The following is a 16,024-nucleotide window of genomic DNA, read 5'->3' as shown; positions in this document are numbered from 1 at the left end:
ATGCTAAAGGGAGGCTATTTTATAAGCCCACAGCTGTTTGCAGCTCTATCTTGGTGTGAATTGGTTGTTAAAAATGATCATAGACCAACAGATCAGTGTTACTCATTCTGTACTGACTTGTGTGCAAGCATACATTTGTGTGTGTGTGTGTGTGTGTGTTGAGACAAGGTCTTACTGTGTAGACCTTTCCTGAAACTAAACCCCCCTGTGTAGCACAGTCTGACAGCAAACCAATGAAGATCATCCTCCTGCCTGAGCCTCCTCAGTGCTGGGAGTCCAGGTGCACCCCACACTCGCACTTCACTACTTCTTCACATAAGAGCCTGCAAGCAAATTCCAACCTGCCACAGAATAATCAGAAGCTGTCTTAAAATACAGAAATACTTCTCTGGCTTCTGTTTTCAAGAGTAACTGACTAATGGACATCGTGGCTAGTGGAAAGTTTTTACTAGTCAATTAAAAAGAACCCACTGCATAATTTAGAGACTCAAAAATGTGTGCTATCATGTAATAAATACAGCCAGTGATGAGCTTTCCTCTGGACTTGTGTCTCTCTGTTAGCTACAGTTGTGCACCATCAAAGTAAGCTGAGTTTTATAGAGACCTACAGAGCTTTATCAGTGGACACCAGCCTGCAGGTATAAACATTTAAGAAGCAAGGCATATTGTGACACATCTAAGTTACTTTAAAATACTGGTTTTTTAATCTGTTGACTTTTGCATGTATTTTATAACATATAAAACAGTCATAATTCTGCTGTGCAAATTAGAAATAATTTCTTCAACGTTTTGGTTTTTTGTTTGTTTGACTTTGTTAAGAGAATAAAGCTCTTACTGTACAAGTCTGAAGATGAGATTAGAAACCCCAGGTAAAACCTGGGTAGGCATGTGGCCTGCCTGTACCCCACTACTCAGAAGGTAGAAACAGATTCCCAGGGCAAACTGGCTAGCTAAGACTGCAGCTGTGAGCCCTGGTTCTGTGAAAAAACAAACAAACAAACAAACAAACAAAAACCTCTTCAGCAAATAAACAGAGTCAGGAAGACATAGTAACATCAACTGTAACCTTCACACATATATTCACTCATATACCTGCAAACAAGCATACACATAGGCATGCACACCACACACATGGGCAAAAAAAAAAAAAAGTTTACCAACTAATACTTCAGACAGACAAATAGCACAGGGAAAATTGAACAAAGGGCAAAGAAGAAGCAGCAGAAACTATTGGTGGGAACTGGATCAGGAAGCAAAAGGCCTGGTTGTTGGACAGAAAGACTCTCGCACTTTTCAAACACACATTCACGTAGGTCCCAGAAGCATCTCCTGCCTCCCACGCTTCCTCATAGACTAACCATATTATAGTAACACCATGTTAATAAAGAAGAACATAGGGGCATTTCTAAATGCTCCTCTGGCAAAGAATGAATTCTAGAACACAGAAGAAAACTTGTTCATTGTGTGGTTCATGGATCTCAATAATGGTAAACTGAGCACTCTGTGAAGAAGCTTGCTGTAGCAATACCTAGAGATACTAACAGTGCTAGAACGTTCTTCCTCATGTCACAAGACAAACATTGAGTCCTATCATGAGATAACCACTCAGCTAAACTTTGTTCATTTTCCATTGAAAATCATTTGAATTATTACTACATAAGCTTCCATTTTGCTCTTCCCACTGCCTTGCTTCATTTGAGCCTTGTCCTTCCTTGAAGAAAATCTCCAACCAATGCAAAATAGAACCCTGCAAAGCCATACAAATACATACGTGGCGAAGAAGTTCAATTTGACCATTGGTGATTTCATTGCCTAACTTCAAACGCCATTGTTGAATCATTTCAAATATGTGTGCTTGGAGTGTCCTGTAGGAAGAAAGCAAGCAAATTAAACATCGGAGACTTGAGTTGTGAGTATACTGGAAGCCATTGATGAGGTAAAAGGGGTTTATTTAGCAGGACATGGTAATCATGGATATTGAGAAGCTTTTAAGAATGTAGGCAAAAGTAACTCAAGGTTACTTGATACTACTTGAGCTACTTGATACGTTGGTTAGGCTGAGGCAGCCTTCCTAACTCCTAGACAGATGTCAATGGGCCTGATCTACTTGGGATAGTGTACATTCTACCTGAAAATGGGCAGGTGAAGATGATGTCATTATGCAGGAAGGCAGGTCCAGGATAAAGTGAGGCCTGTCATTGGACAGGAAGAAATGATGGGCAGGAACAAAGTTTTAGAAGGAGAGGAAGGAGCCAGAGGGAGGAAAAGCAGAAGGAGCTGGGAACAACCATGGAAGCAGATGCTAAGATTCTTCCCTACTCATAGATACAGGTTATTATAAATATTTTTAGAGGGATGGATATGCACAGGATTTTGTGCTGTCTAGATGTGTAAATTATATCTGATCAGTTGGATCAGAGGTATTGTGTGGTGTGTTCATTCATGTGGTGACTTAACTGAAAAGTGCAGTGGCTGCTGCACCAGGCCCACCATGGAATTGGGATGTGAGAGCCTGGTGTGGTGGCAACCCACCAAGGGAACTGTGAGTGAAAGTGGCAGGGCGAGGTGGCATGCTGGAGCGGCTTGTGGACCACCCGTGTCAGAGGGAGCCAGGAAAGCACCAAGCGGTACACGCAGGAACCGAGCACCATCTTTTAATATTTACTGCAACAGGTGACAAACCAATGTGCTAGGCAAGAATCCACTAGAAATTTAAAAATTTCAACCTGAGAGAGTTTTATTTTCTAAGTAAGAGAGGGCCAGCACCATGTTGAGTCACTTTATGTGGTCTTGTGCTAAAAGAGTCAGCACCATACTGTTAAAGACTTTCAGCTTCCAAACTGTAAACAAAAATAAACCTCTTCGGAATCCGCAGTCCAGCCACTGGTAAGTCATGAGAGTTAACAGAGAGCTCTTCACTATAACATGTAAAACTTCTTTTTGAGAATAATGGGGAAAAATGTTTTAAAGTTGACTACAGTTGCCCACACCCATAAATACACTGGAACTGCTGAATATTAGGGCTTCAGAAGCATCCACTCCAAGGAGAAAAGTCCGTGAACTTACGAGCCAGAATCCATATTCATGCCCTCTGGACCCGAACCAAGGATGTTTATCAGTGCTTCCAGCTGAAACTTCATCTCATTGATCTTTTCATCAACTTCCTGCCACTCGTCAAGGGGCATTTTAGAATAATCTAGGAAGTTTTCTAACTTGATAACACACATGTCCATAGAAATAACCAAGTTTGGAAGAACTTTAGAGATACCTAGGAAAGTGGGGAGAAAAAATATTAGCAAACTCTTTGTGATGCCGTTGTTTCAATACTAGAGTATAAAATCTAGGTGGGGACAGATCTTTTCTTGTCTACCAGAGACTCTTGAGGGGTGCACAAAAGACCCAAAGACAAAGTTTTCAGCACAAAGAAGGCGAATTTGCCCCAGAGATACAAAGGGCATGAAACAGACAAAAACAGGAGACAGAGAGTAAGGGCAAGGGAGAAAAAAAAACATGGGGGGAGAGGGATATTTGTCCCTGGGGTAGGAGGGACAAAGTATTACCTCTAGATAGAGATGAGACAGATGTGGTGCATAAGGAAATGACAGTTTATAAAGGTTTAAAGGAAAACACAGTGTTAGAATGGGGTGTTTAATTTAAGCAGGTATGTTAATTAGGTGAGCCAAAAGGGGCTTTTGATTGCTGGACTTCAGTACTATGATAACTGGACCTTGGTAGTCAGTCTCAGGAGGAGGAAGTGACCAAATAAGGGGATAGACTTGGGGGTTACCTTTAGAGATGTAATCAAAAGGTTTACAAGAGAGAGGGAATGGGAGAAGGGCAAGGCCTGTCAGAGCCATGTTTGCCATGCTCTGGCCTCTATTAGAGCCCTTCAATTTCCAAATAAATAGCAAATAAACACTCTACAGTACCGAAAGATAATTCTCAAGTCAGTTTGAACATTCCTGGCTTCTCATTGATTCACTGGTGAAAGTGCCCAGTAAGATGCTTCTTTGATTAATTCATATCCTAATCTTGTTTTCTCCATGGAGAACCCCCACCAGAAATGACTAACTAAAGTTTTCTGTCTGAAGAGGACAGCAATGACAAGCAACTTCTCCCTGGGATAGTGACAGGTGAGAGAGGGCATGGGTCTGAGGCCACTTCTGGGTCATCAGCGAGTTTTTGTATAGTCCACAGTTTCTAGCCATGACAATCACTACACCCCAAAGTCCCCTGAAGACAAGAACCTGGATCCCACTCTTAATCTAGTGGATTACTTCACTGTGAGATCACAGAAAAATACCTTCTCTGTGTCTTATTTTTGGTTTTGAAACATGAAAATTCTGGCTTCTTAGAGCTACACAGAGAGGTAACTACAAGATGTTTACTGTGTCCTTGATGGACACATTCTCACCCCGTTTATCAGTGACTCTAAGAAGCAGACAGTCTGGGAAACACATTAGACTTCCACTGAACCCCTAAACCATCACACCTTAGAAAATAAGGTGAATTAGTGTTAGAGAGTGATTCGTCCTTGCAATGACTAGAGACAGGCTTCATTTCAACTCAGAATCTGTTTAAATTAAGTTTGTCTGCTTTAGCCCTAAATGACCTGCTAAGGGGGCAGGGTGCTACAATACCCAAGAACAATTTAAAGTTGGTACCAGAGTCTCAGACCATCTCTAGAACTTTCCAGATACATAGTGTCAGTATTTAGTCAGAATACAGCTCACAAAAAGAACTGGCTCAGAACTATGACAACACAGAAGTGGTTTTGAGAGACCTAAAGGAAAAACAGATGTGGCCCAACTATCACAGTTTTAAATCTTAATAGTTATTAAACATTTTAAGTTATTAGAGGTCAAGAATGAAGATGGTTGGAAAAGCAGTTGCCTAGCACGTACTAGGTTCTGTTTGATCCTTAGCACTGGGAATAAAAAGCCGAATATTATTAGATGATAAAAATGGAAATTTTTGGTAAGGAATTAGAAACTGTTAAAAGTTTGTAAACCCAAGAACTGAAAAACACTCAATAAATTGAAATGAAGAACTGTGCGTGTCTAACATAAGGTTAGAGAAAGCCTGAGAAGCCTCTACCACACCTTGATTCCTGTACACAGACAAAGGACCTTTAAACAGAAGAAAAAGCAGAGTGTGGCAGCATACACTTCCAGTCCCCATGCTGGGGAGGGAGAAGCTCTCAGTTAGAGGCCACCTGGCAAGTTCCAGGCCAGCCAGGACTACAGAGTAAAATTCTGTCTCAAAAAACAAAACAGCATCAACTAAGAGAAATCTGCAATAATCACTAGTATAAGAAATACTAAAGAGGGGAAACAGAAAAGGGGGACACATAAATACAGGAGTAGTCACATGACAAAAAAAAAGTCTTTTTCCAAAAACACAAAAGAGAAAGACTATTTACTATTCAGTCACAGACCAAAGTCATAAAAAAATAACAACCGCTGGGTATGGTTGACACACACATTTTGTCCCAATAGGAGGATCTCTAAGTTTAAAGCCAGCCTGGTCTGCATACTGATTTTTAGGACAGTCAAGCTTACTTAATAAAGAGATGGTGTCTTTTTAAAACAGGGGGAAAAAGAAGAGGAAGAGAGAGGCCTCCACACACAGACATGCCAACGGCCAATCTGATGGAGGCAATTCCTCAACTAAGGCTTCCTCTTCCCAGATGACTGCAGGCTATGTCAAGCTAACAAAAAAACTAACCAGTACACTATAGCTACATTTGAAAAGACAGAAAATGGCTGGTACTAGCAAGAGTACGGTTTGATGGGGGCCTTCACCTAGCAATGTGGCAGGCAATTTCGTGAAGTGATAAATGGAACTGCCATGTGATCCAAGCAAGCAATCACATATCAGGTATATACTGAAAACAAAAACATTGGGATATTCATCTCCGTGGTGTTCAGATTTTTCCAAACTCCACCCCACAGTAACCTGGCAACAGACAGGTATGCTCCGCCCCACAGTTACCTAACAACAGACAGGTATGTTCCGCCCCACAGTTACCTGGCACTATAAAAGGGTTGCTTGCCCTCCTCACTCTTTTGCTCTTGCTCTTACCCCTTTGTCCCTCCTCTCCCCATTCCCCTCCCCTCTCTCTCTCCACATGCTCATGGCCAGTCTCTACTTCTCTACTCCTCTCTCTCTCTCTCTCTCTCTCTCTCTCTCTCTCTCTCTCTCTCTCTCTCTCTCTCTACCCCTACTACCCTCTTAACTCCCCTCCCCATTCTATACTATACCATCCTGTGGCTGGTCCCTCAGGGAAAGGGTTGTCCAACACGGGCCCGCCAGAGGCACCTCCTTTCCCCCACACCTCACCACACCTCCATAGAACATACCCCCCACTCTCTTTATCTTTTTGCTAACATTGGTGCCAAAACCCAGGACATATCTTTTCTTTATCTTTTTATAAACACAACACATGGTAGTATTGTTTGTTCACAACAGCCGGGTGACCTTGATGTCTTCCTCTGAGTGAGTAGAGAGAAATGAATCCATACCCTGTTATTCCGTCTTAGAAAGAAAGTCCCAGTGCATTCTGCAGTATGAATGAACTTTAAGGACCACGCACTAAATGAAATGCACACAAGCACGCGCGCACACACACACACACACACACACACATACACACACACACACACACACACACACACTGAGCTAGCTATCTTCCCCTATACTGAAGGTAGTGGTTCTCAACCTGTGAGTCATGAACTCTGGGGGCTCAATGACCCTATCACAGGGATCGCCTAAGACCATCTGAAAACACATATTTACATTACAACTTATAACTAGCAAAATTACAATTACAAAGTAACATTGAAATAACCTTATGGTTGGGGTCACCACAACATAAGCAACTGGATTACACAGGCCAGCAGCTTTCAGAAGGTTGAGAACCACAGCCTTGAGGTATCAAAGTCAGTCAGATTCTTGGCAACAGAGTGGAGTTGTGGAAGCCGGGAACTAGGGAGAGGGGGAAATAAATTATCTAATGGAGAAAGAGTCTCATCGTCAAGAGAAAAAACGTCCTGGAGATCTGCTTCTGTCTTTACCACCCTGATTCCTGGGCTGCAGTCTCAGAGTGTGTTTATGCATCCCGATTTAAATGACTATAATTTTGTAGTGTATTTTGAAGTCAGGTAGTATAGTGACTCCTGCTTTGAAGGTTTTACTCAGGGCTACCTTGTTTATTTAGGGCTTTATTTTGTTGTTGCTGTTCCATATACATTTGTTGTTTCATATACATTTTAAGGTTGTTTCTTTATAGTTCTTTAATGTTATTTATAGTCCCACACATTGAGCCTGTGAATCACTTTGAGTAACATATTTTTTTAAAAATATTGATTCTTCTCATCCATAAACATGAGATGTATTTCCATTTCTTTATGTTCTCTTTAATTTCCTTCATCAAAATTCTGTGGTTTTTAATTTTGGCCTTTCATTTCTAGTAATTTGTTTTTTTACTTGCTATAGCACCTAGAAGTGTAATTACTGTTTTGATTCAGCATTGAGCTGTATAATGTTGCTGATTTTTATGCAGCCTTTGTCCTGAGGCTGCTGAATTTATTAGCTCTATTAGTTTTGTGGTAGAGTCCTTGGGGTGTTCTCTGTATAAGCTCGTGTGGCAGTTTGAATAGGCGTGGCCCAGGAAGTGGCACTCTTAGGAAGCCTTGCCTTGTTGGAATTGATTCGGTCTTGTTGGAAGAAGTGTGTCACTATGGGGGTGGGCTTTGAAACCCTCCTCCTAGTCATGTGGGATTCAGTCTTCTGTTTGCCTTCAGAACAAGATGTAGCACTCTCAGCTTCTCCAGCACCATGCTGACCTAGACACTGCTATGTTCCTGTCTTGATGATAATGGACTGAACTACTGAAACTGTAAGCCAGCCTCCATTAAATGCTGTCTTTTATAAGAGTTGTCTTGGTCATGGTACCTGTTCTCAGCAGTAAATCCTAACTAAGACAGCTCATGTCACCTGCAACCAGTGACAATTGAGTTCCTCCTTTTCTAATCTAAATGCATTTATTTCCTTCTCTTACTTGATTCTCTAACTAGGCTTTCCAGCATTATTTTGGGTGGAAATAAGCATCACTGTTTGTTATAGGTCTTAGAAAAACCTCAGGTATTCTTTCACTCAACATGATATTAATGGTTTGTTGCAGGATATTTGATCACACTGAACCCTGATATTGTATTGTTTACTGAAAAAACCTGTTTCTAGTTGTTGTATGGCTAAGCCCTAGCACACACTTTAATCCAAGAGTTTTCTGTTTGAAATTGTTAGCAGATTAAATGAAGTTAACCATAGGTTGAGAGGTGGAGTAAGCAACCAGTTGACAGGGAGTGAACATAGAAAAATCATAGAGGGTAAGTGAAAGTCAGGAAGACAGAGAGACACACAGGAAGTAGATGGGAGGGATATTCAGTTTGGAATTTTTGAGATGGTATGGAGAACAACTTGCTTTGGGGACATTGGCTGAGGAGAAAGGTCAGCTGGGTTCTTTCTCTGCCTCTCTGAGCTAGCAGGCATCTGGCTCCTAAGTTTTTATTGGTAAAATTGAACATTTGAGACTTTGTTAAAAACAACAATGGTTGGCTTTATTATATAGCCTCTATTATTTAAGTATACACCTTCTGTTTTTATGAGAAAATATCAAGTGCCTTTTCTACATATACTGAGATGATTACAGGATTTTCCCTCCATTCTGTTGATGTGGTATGTTTATTTGTGCATGTTGAGCCATCTTTGCCCAGGATGAATTGTACTTGATCATGTTGAGTCATTCTGGTTTGTAGGCCAGGCTACTCCTGAACCTTTTTGTACTTAACGGCCTGGGGGGTGGGGGGGTGGGGCTCGCTCTGCTCCTCTGGGGGAAGGTAGCTCCTCACTCTGCCTGGCCCACAGGAGTTCAGGCTGGGAGGCGTGGGAACAAATTCCAGCGGGGGTGGGGGGGTGCCAGGCCTGTGAACTCTGGCAGGCCAAGACTCAGTCCGGTGCTTAGATTATAGCCCTGCTGGCCAGGGCCATAAACCCCTGCCTGCCTGTTAGAAAAGTGCAGAGCCTGAGATAAGGCTCTGGGATAAAGCGCTCACGGAGGATAAAGGAGTCAGGATCACAAAGGAGCCAGGACCAAGGAGAAGGTTTCAACACGTGTTGCTATTTTCGCGTGCCTCTCTCCTCTGTTCTTTTCTCTTTTAAACAGCCCGGGATCCAACCACCAGATTCCCATATGTTTGCCTCTAAGATTGGCTATCGTTTTTCTAATGCCGTGTGTGTGTGTGTGTGTGTGTGTGTGTGTGTGTGTGTGTGTGTGTGTGTGTGTGTGTGTGTGTCACTCTCTCCTGTGGAGGTGGGGTTTGGGGCTTGCCTAGAGCCTTGTACATCTGCCCCATTGTGGTGATCCAGGCAAAGTGGATTTGCAATCGGGAGTTCAGGAAGCACCTGCCGATTGACAGTTACCTGTCCTCAGGGCTTCAACCGAACTCGACCTTTCACATTTCCAACTTTAGCTCTTCAGTCCCACAGAACCTCTGGGCTCAAACAATATTTCTATCTCCCCTTCCTAAGGGACTACAGGTATCAGTAATTATGAAAGTGGAGAATAACCGTGAATGCATTGGCACACAACTTCCTGAACAGACCACCAGTCATGTAGGTTCTAAGATCAACAATTAATAAATGGGACCTCATGAAACCAAAAAGCTTCTGTAAGGCAAAGGACAAAATGGCAACCTACAGGATGGAAAAAAATGTTCACCAACTCCACATCTGGCATAGAATTGATTATATGTATGTATATATATACATACATATATTCAAGAAACTAGACATCAACAAACCAAATAATACAATTAAAAATAGAGTGCAGATCTAAGCAGAAATTTCTTGACTGAGAAATTTCTAACAGCTGAGAAACACTTAAAGAAAATATTCAACATCCTTAGCCATCATGAAAATGCAAATCAAAGGACTCTGAAATTCCATCTTACACCTGTCAGAATGGCTAAGATCAAAAATACAAGTGGCAGCTCATGCTGGTGAAGATGTGGAGCAAGGGGAACAGTCTTCCACTGCTGGTAGAAATGCAAACTTAAATGGCCACTTTAGAAATCACTATGGAAATTTCTCAGAAATACTGGATTAATCTACCTCAAGTCCCAGCTTTACCACTTCTGGGCATCTATGCAGAGGATGCTCCACCACACCACAAGGACACCTGCTCAACTATGTTCTGAGCAGCTTTATTTGTAATATCCAGAAACTGAAAACAACCTAGATATCCCCAACTGGAGAATGAATAAAGAAAATGTGGTTCGTTTACACAACAGAGCATCACTCAGCTCTTAAAAACAATGATGTCTTGAAATTTGCCGGCAAATGGGTGGAACTAGAAAGGATCATCCTGAGTGAGGCAACCCAGACCCAGAAGAAAAAACGTGGTTGTGCTTACTTATAAGGAGTTAAGTAAGCAGCTGTAAATTAAAGGATAACCATGCGACAATCCACAGACCCAGAGAAGCTATGTAACAAGGAGAGAACAAGGAAGGGATGCATGACTCTAATTGTGAAGGGGAAATAGAATAGAAATCCCAGGTGGATAGTGAAGGAGTGGGAACATGAGAGACCAGGTGTGGGGAAGACAGAGGGGGAGAGTCGTGGGAGAGACAACTGGAATAGGGGGATCTCAGAAGAGCTAGAAACCTAGGGCAGTGGAAACTCCTAGGAATCCATGATGGCAGTGCTAGCTAAGACTCCTATCAGTGGGGGATACAGAGGTGGAAACAGCCATCCTGTAACCAGGCAAGACTTCCAGTGGCACTAACCAAACCACACAGCCTTCAACCTACTATTTATCCTGCCTACAAGGTGTGTTGGGGTAAAGGTGACACAGAAATTAGGGGAGTGGCCAAGCAATGACTGGTCCACCTCAAGACCCCTGCTCTGAGAGGGAGCCCATCCCTGACACAGCCTGAAGGGCCAGAAACTAGAGGCTGATAGCCCAGAGACTTAGTACAGAGCCAAACACAACTGGAAAAAATGTCAATGAAATGATTCCTAATGATATTTTGCTCTACTCATAGATTGCTGCTGTCTTAGTTAGGGTTTTACTGCTATGAACAGACACCAGACCAAGGCAACTCTCATAAGGACATTTACTTGGGGCTGGTTTACAGGTTCAGAGGTTCAGTCCATCATATCAAGGTGGGAGCATGGTAGTGTCCAGGTAGGCATGGTGCAGGAGGAGTTCAGAGTTTTACATCTTCATCTGAAGACTGCTAGAAGTCTGGCACTTACATGGTGAGGACAAGAGTTCCATTGGCCAACTCCACAGTGACACACTTCCTTCAATATGGCACACCTCCTCCAAAAAGACTACACTTCCTAATAGTGCCACTCCCTGGGCCAAGCATAGTCAAACCACCACAGGTGCCTGGCACAGTTGTCATCCAAGAGGCTTCAGCTAGCAACTGATGGGAACAGATGCAGACCCACAGCCAAACATTAGGTGGAGCTTGGAGAATCCTGCTGAAGAGGGAGGAAGGATTGTAGGAACCAGAAAGATCAAAAGCACCACACACACACACACACACACACACACACACACACACACACACACACACACAAAACAAAAAAAAAACATGGAATCAACAAACTTGGGTTCACAGGAGCTAAAGAAACTGAACATTCCACCAGGGAGCCCCGTGGGACTGACATAGGCCATCTACACATACGTTACAGTTGTGTAGTTTGGTCTTCTTGTGGACTCCTAACAGTGGGAACAGGTGCTGTCTTGACTCTGTTTGGGAAGCTTTGGGACCCTTTCCTCCTACTGAGTACTCACTTAAAACAGAAGGAGTAGATGGGTAGGAGAAGTGGTTGGGAGGAGCTGAGATGAGAGGAGGGAGGGAAAACTGTGGTCAGGATATTAAAAATAATACAAATATTTTTAATGTGCTGTTTGTATTGACAGCACTCCAGTGAGGATTTTTACAACTATGTTTATTAAAAATATGGATGTATATAGCCTTGTTTGCTTCCTGCTTTGCACATCAGTAAAAGTGGCCTCACAGAATGGGTTTGTCCCCTTTTATATCCTGAAATAATTTCATAGAAGATTAATAGTAAATATTTGGTAGAAGTCTGTGTTGGGGTAACCTTTTTGTACAGTGTGAAGACTGTATCTGTATATTTAATTTTTGATTGCTATACTGGCAGAGAGCTGAAATTGTACTGGCCAGATTTTGTCATTAATAAGTCTCTGTATCATTGAACCATTGGTAGGTCCAGAAAAACCTATTATAAGTCTTTAGTAAGCCATATGACAGTAGGCTTTACTCATTCTCCATCTACAGATACACATGTGTGTGCAAGAATGATGTGTGCATGTATGGTGTAGTGTCTGCCTGTGTTCATGTGTATACATAAAGGCCAGAGATTGACACTAGGCACATTCCTCAATTGCTCCCCACTTACATATTTTAGACATGGTTTCTTACTTAATCTGGAGCTCACCCACCATTGGTTAGACAGACTAGCCAGCAAGCCCTGGGATCCTGGAGGACCCCAGCATTAGGCTTAAAAGCACACATCACCATACCCAGCTTTGTAGCATGGGTGCTAGAGATGTGAACTCAGATGCTCATGCAATGCAGCAAGAGCTTCCCACAGTGAGGTAGCTACCCAGCCTCTCTGCTTTCTCAGTGGGAAAGATATATCACCATTTCCATTAATACCTAATCTGATGAATGTGGATATATCCTACTTTTAGGGTCCCTTTCATCTCCTGCTGTTGGGTTATTTAAGGGCTAAAAGTTAAACATTTCTTGAGAGCATGTCATCTAATAAGCCCTAGTTAAAGGAAGGAAACTGTATAACGAGCAGTAATTAGCAAATCTGAAAGCTAACTGTCCGAGAGATCACAAAGACTCCACAGTGGCCATATTTTAAAGATGAGTACTAATCAGTTAGGCATCTCACACAAAGGAATAGGCCTTGATAGAAACTGCTGCATCGCTGATGGCAGCACTGGTCCTTGCCTCAAAATAAGGGAAGGGCAGGATAAAAGTTTGGTACATGCTGTAAATACAGATGACCCTTAAAAACATCACGATGCTATGTAAAGACGGATGAAAGGGTACAGGGCACATTTCTCATTCCTATGAAAAGCCCAAATGGAATTGTATGGGACAGGAAGTGGCTCTAGAAATAGGGTAGGAATGAGGGGGAAAGAGTAGAAAATGAGAGATGCAGGACACAGGACTCTTAGTGAAGTGTAATAAATTTTGTAAACTCATCTGGGTAATAGGTGCACAAGCCTGTGTATTTTGAATGTTATATACTAAACTATATTTCAGAAAAATAATACTCAGTGCTTTATTTTGCTTGATAAAACTGTGACAGTTCATACTTAAATCTTAGACTTTAATTTCTAATGAACTCTTTGAATGGTATTGTTCAACATTGTGATTACTATTAAGATTCTTTACATTGCCAAGAAATTTCTTTTTTTTTTTTTTTTTTTTTTTTTGGTTTGCTTACCATGGTCACCATTTATTCTTATTTCGTATTCTCTGTAGAGTTTGTTCAAGTTTTTTACCATTTCCTCCATGTGTTCATGCTCTGACGGCAGCAGCCCATCCATACTCTTATGGCGACTAAGTATCCCAAACCCAATGTCTGTCCAGTTTTCCTGTAGGCGTTTAATTACTTTGAGAGAGTCATATCTGGACAGCAGAAAATCCCCTGTAAACTTTTCCTTCTCCTCATCTAGCAGCTAGAAAGTGAAGCAGAGACAATTTATTATTAGTATCATTATCATCATCATAATCGTTGTTGTCATCGTCAACCAGTCTACCTCAAGCAACCATCCCTCACAACTCTCTGGCCTTCTGGAGGCTCATGGGTTGTCGTCATTGTCTGTGCACTTACAAGAATTTAGGGTCAGAGACACTCAAACTCTCACCCTGGCAATTGCCATTGATGGTAATGCACTCAACTACCTAAGCTTCAGTTTTGGAATGTGTGAGATGGAAATCATAAAACCTCCATTGTGATCTGTCAGAAAGAGTAAGATGATATATGGATTGTATGTTTAGCCTGACAAAGTATTTAATAAGCTAAATAAGAATTATTATTTTCCTAATAAAGCATTTTTCATTTTATCTATACATGTCAAAACTGCCAAATAAATCCCTAAAATGTCCTGTATATAGAAAGACAGACATCCTCAGTCCTAAGATGGTTTCAACCAAGTCATTCTTCCAAGAAGAGGAATGGTACGAATCTGTAATCCCAGCACCAGAAAGGCAAGAGTGTTGGAATGAACTCCTGTGTGTTCTTGACCACATGGTGAATTCAAGATTAGAAAGGGCTACTCAAGACCTAATCTCAAAAGCACACATACACACACACACACACATACACACACACACACACAAATCAATTCTTCAGCTCTGAATGAGATTTCATTAGATCATGAAGTTGATATTCCTTCTTAAATGAATTCAATGTCATTATACATTTTCCTTTGTCCTACTACTATAGCGTAACAGTAGTGTCTCTGTGTGTGTGTCTCTGTTGTATCTGTGTGTGTGACTGTGTGTGTCTATGTGTCTCTGTGTATGTCTGTGTATGTGACTATGTGTGTGTCTATGTGTCTCTGTGTATGTCTGTGTATGTGACTATGTGTGTGTCTATGTGTCTCTGTGTGTGTGTGTGTCTATGTGTGTGTGTGTGTTACTGAGGCTTGAACAAGGGCCTTGCATATGTCAAGCTCAGTGACACTATAACATATCCCTGACCATTATAATGATAACTTAATTAATACAATTTATTTTCAAAACTTGAAGCTTCAAAAAATCATCCTAATAATGTGTGAAACTGTAATATCTACAGCACATACACAATAAAATACAGCTTGGCCTTAAAAAGGGGAGTCAACCCTGAAACATGAATGAACCTTAAAAGGTTCATATGCTGAGGGAATAATAATAAAACAATATGCTGAGGGAAATAAGCCATTCATAAATGGACAAATACTAGAATCATCAAATTCACAGAGAGTAGAATTATGCTCGCCAGGGGCTGAGGGAAAGCAAACACCAGGAGTTACTGTTTAAGGAGTAACACTTGAGCTTGAAAGCCGGCACATGTAACCGTGATTATGAGCCATGCCTCTGACCTATACATTTAGTGGTTAAAATGCAAAGTTTTAAGTTATGTGTATTTTCCCATGCTTTATAAAAATTGATTAATTATAAAAGTCCGATTTGTCCTTTACACAAAAACTATATTCAAGGGAAACAGAAATGACACTTATAATAGAAATCGACTAAGAGTCAAAGGCACACTCTTCACACAGCCACAAATCTGAAACAGAACTGAGAAATGTTTAACTATAATTTACAGTCTGTTTCTTTACTCTCTGTCATCCATCAGCCTTGACACAGCATTTTCAAGGCTGGCCTATGGCTTTGCTGTGGCTCTGCTGTCCTTGATGCTCTCTGCTGACAATGGACGACCAGGCTGCTTTGAGAAAGTCTTACCTTTTGAAACTCCTTGAAGTCGCTAAAGATTACACTGAACGGGTTTCTCTTAGTAGGGCTTACAATATCTATTCCGCTGGAAGAATAAAGGAGTAAGAAAGGTCTCAGAACAAGGTACAGGCAGAGAAAACCCCAAGTCTGCACCTGAACAGCAGCATGACCTAACTCAGCAGTCTTTCAGCACGGCCTCCGGGCCCAGCCTCTCTCCTTGTGGGCTCTTCAAGTTCACAATTAGAAATAACAAATTTCTGATTCTAACTAACCAAGTTAGGGGACTTGAAGCCCTCAGAGTATCTCTTTAAAGAGTGAGCTCCCATTCTGAGAAACCAAGACTGAGGTGTTCTTAAGAATTCCTGCTGAGTGCACTGGCACATGCAGTCAGGAAGCTCAGCGGAGGGTTGAGACCGCACTACATGAGGATACCTGTACAAGAAAAATTTGGCTTGTTTTCTTCT

At 41.6% G+C, this 16,024-nt stretch overlaps 1 protein-coding gene across 1 annotated transcript in view; it reads right to left on the bottom strand.

Moving 5' to 3' along the window:
* Positions 1–16,024, bottom strand: part of AXDND1 (axonemal dynein light chain domain containing 1) — a gene marked incomplete at both ends in the record, with an annotated part of 86,433 nt that overhangs the window by 34,402 nt on the left and 36,007 nt on the right. Inside the window, 4 exons of the mRNA XM_080932571.1 lie at positions 1,772–1,865; positions 3,067–3,268; positions 13,564–13,798; positions 15,570–15,645. Of these exons, the coding sequence (XP_080788697.1) occupies positions 1,772–1,865; positions 3,067–3,268; positions 13,564–13,798; positions 15,570–15,645 (607 nt within the window). The remainder of the gene's footprint in view (positions 1–1,771; positions 1,866–3,066; positions 3,269–13,563; positions 13,799–15,569; positions 15,646–16,024) is intronic.

The sequence above is a fragment of the Micromys minutus genome (assembly GCF_963924665.1).
Source record: "Micromys minutus genome assembly, chromosome: 1".
NCBI classification, from domain to species: Eukaryota; Metazoa; Chordata; class Mammalia; order Rodentia; family Muridae; genus Micromys; species Micromys minutus.
Note: the sequence above shows the minus strand (reverse complement) of the source record. Positions and strands in the feature narration are given on the sequence as shown.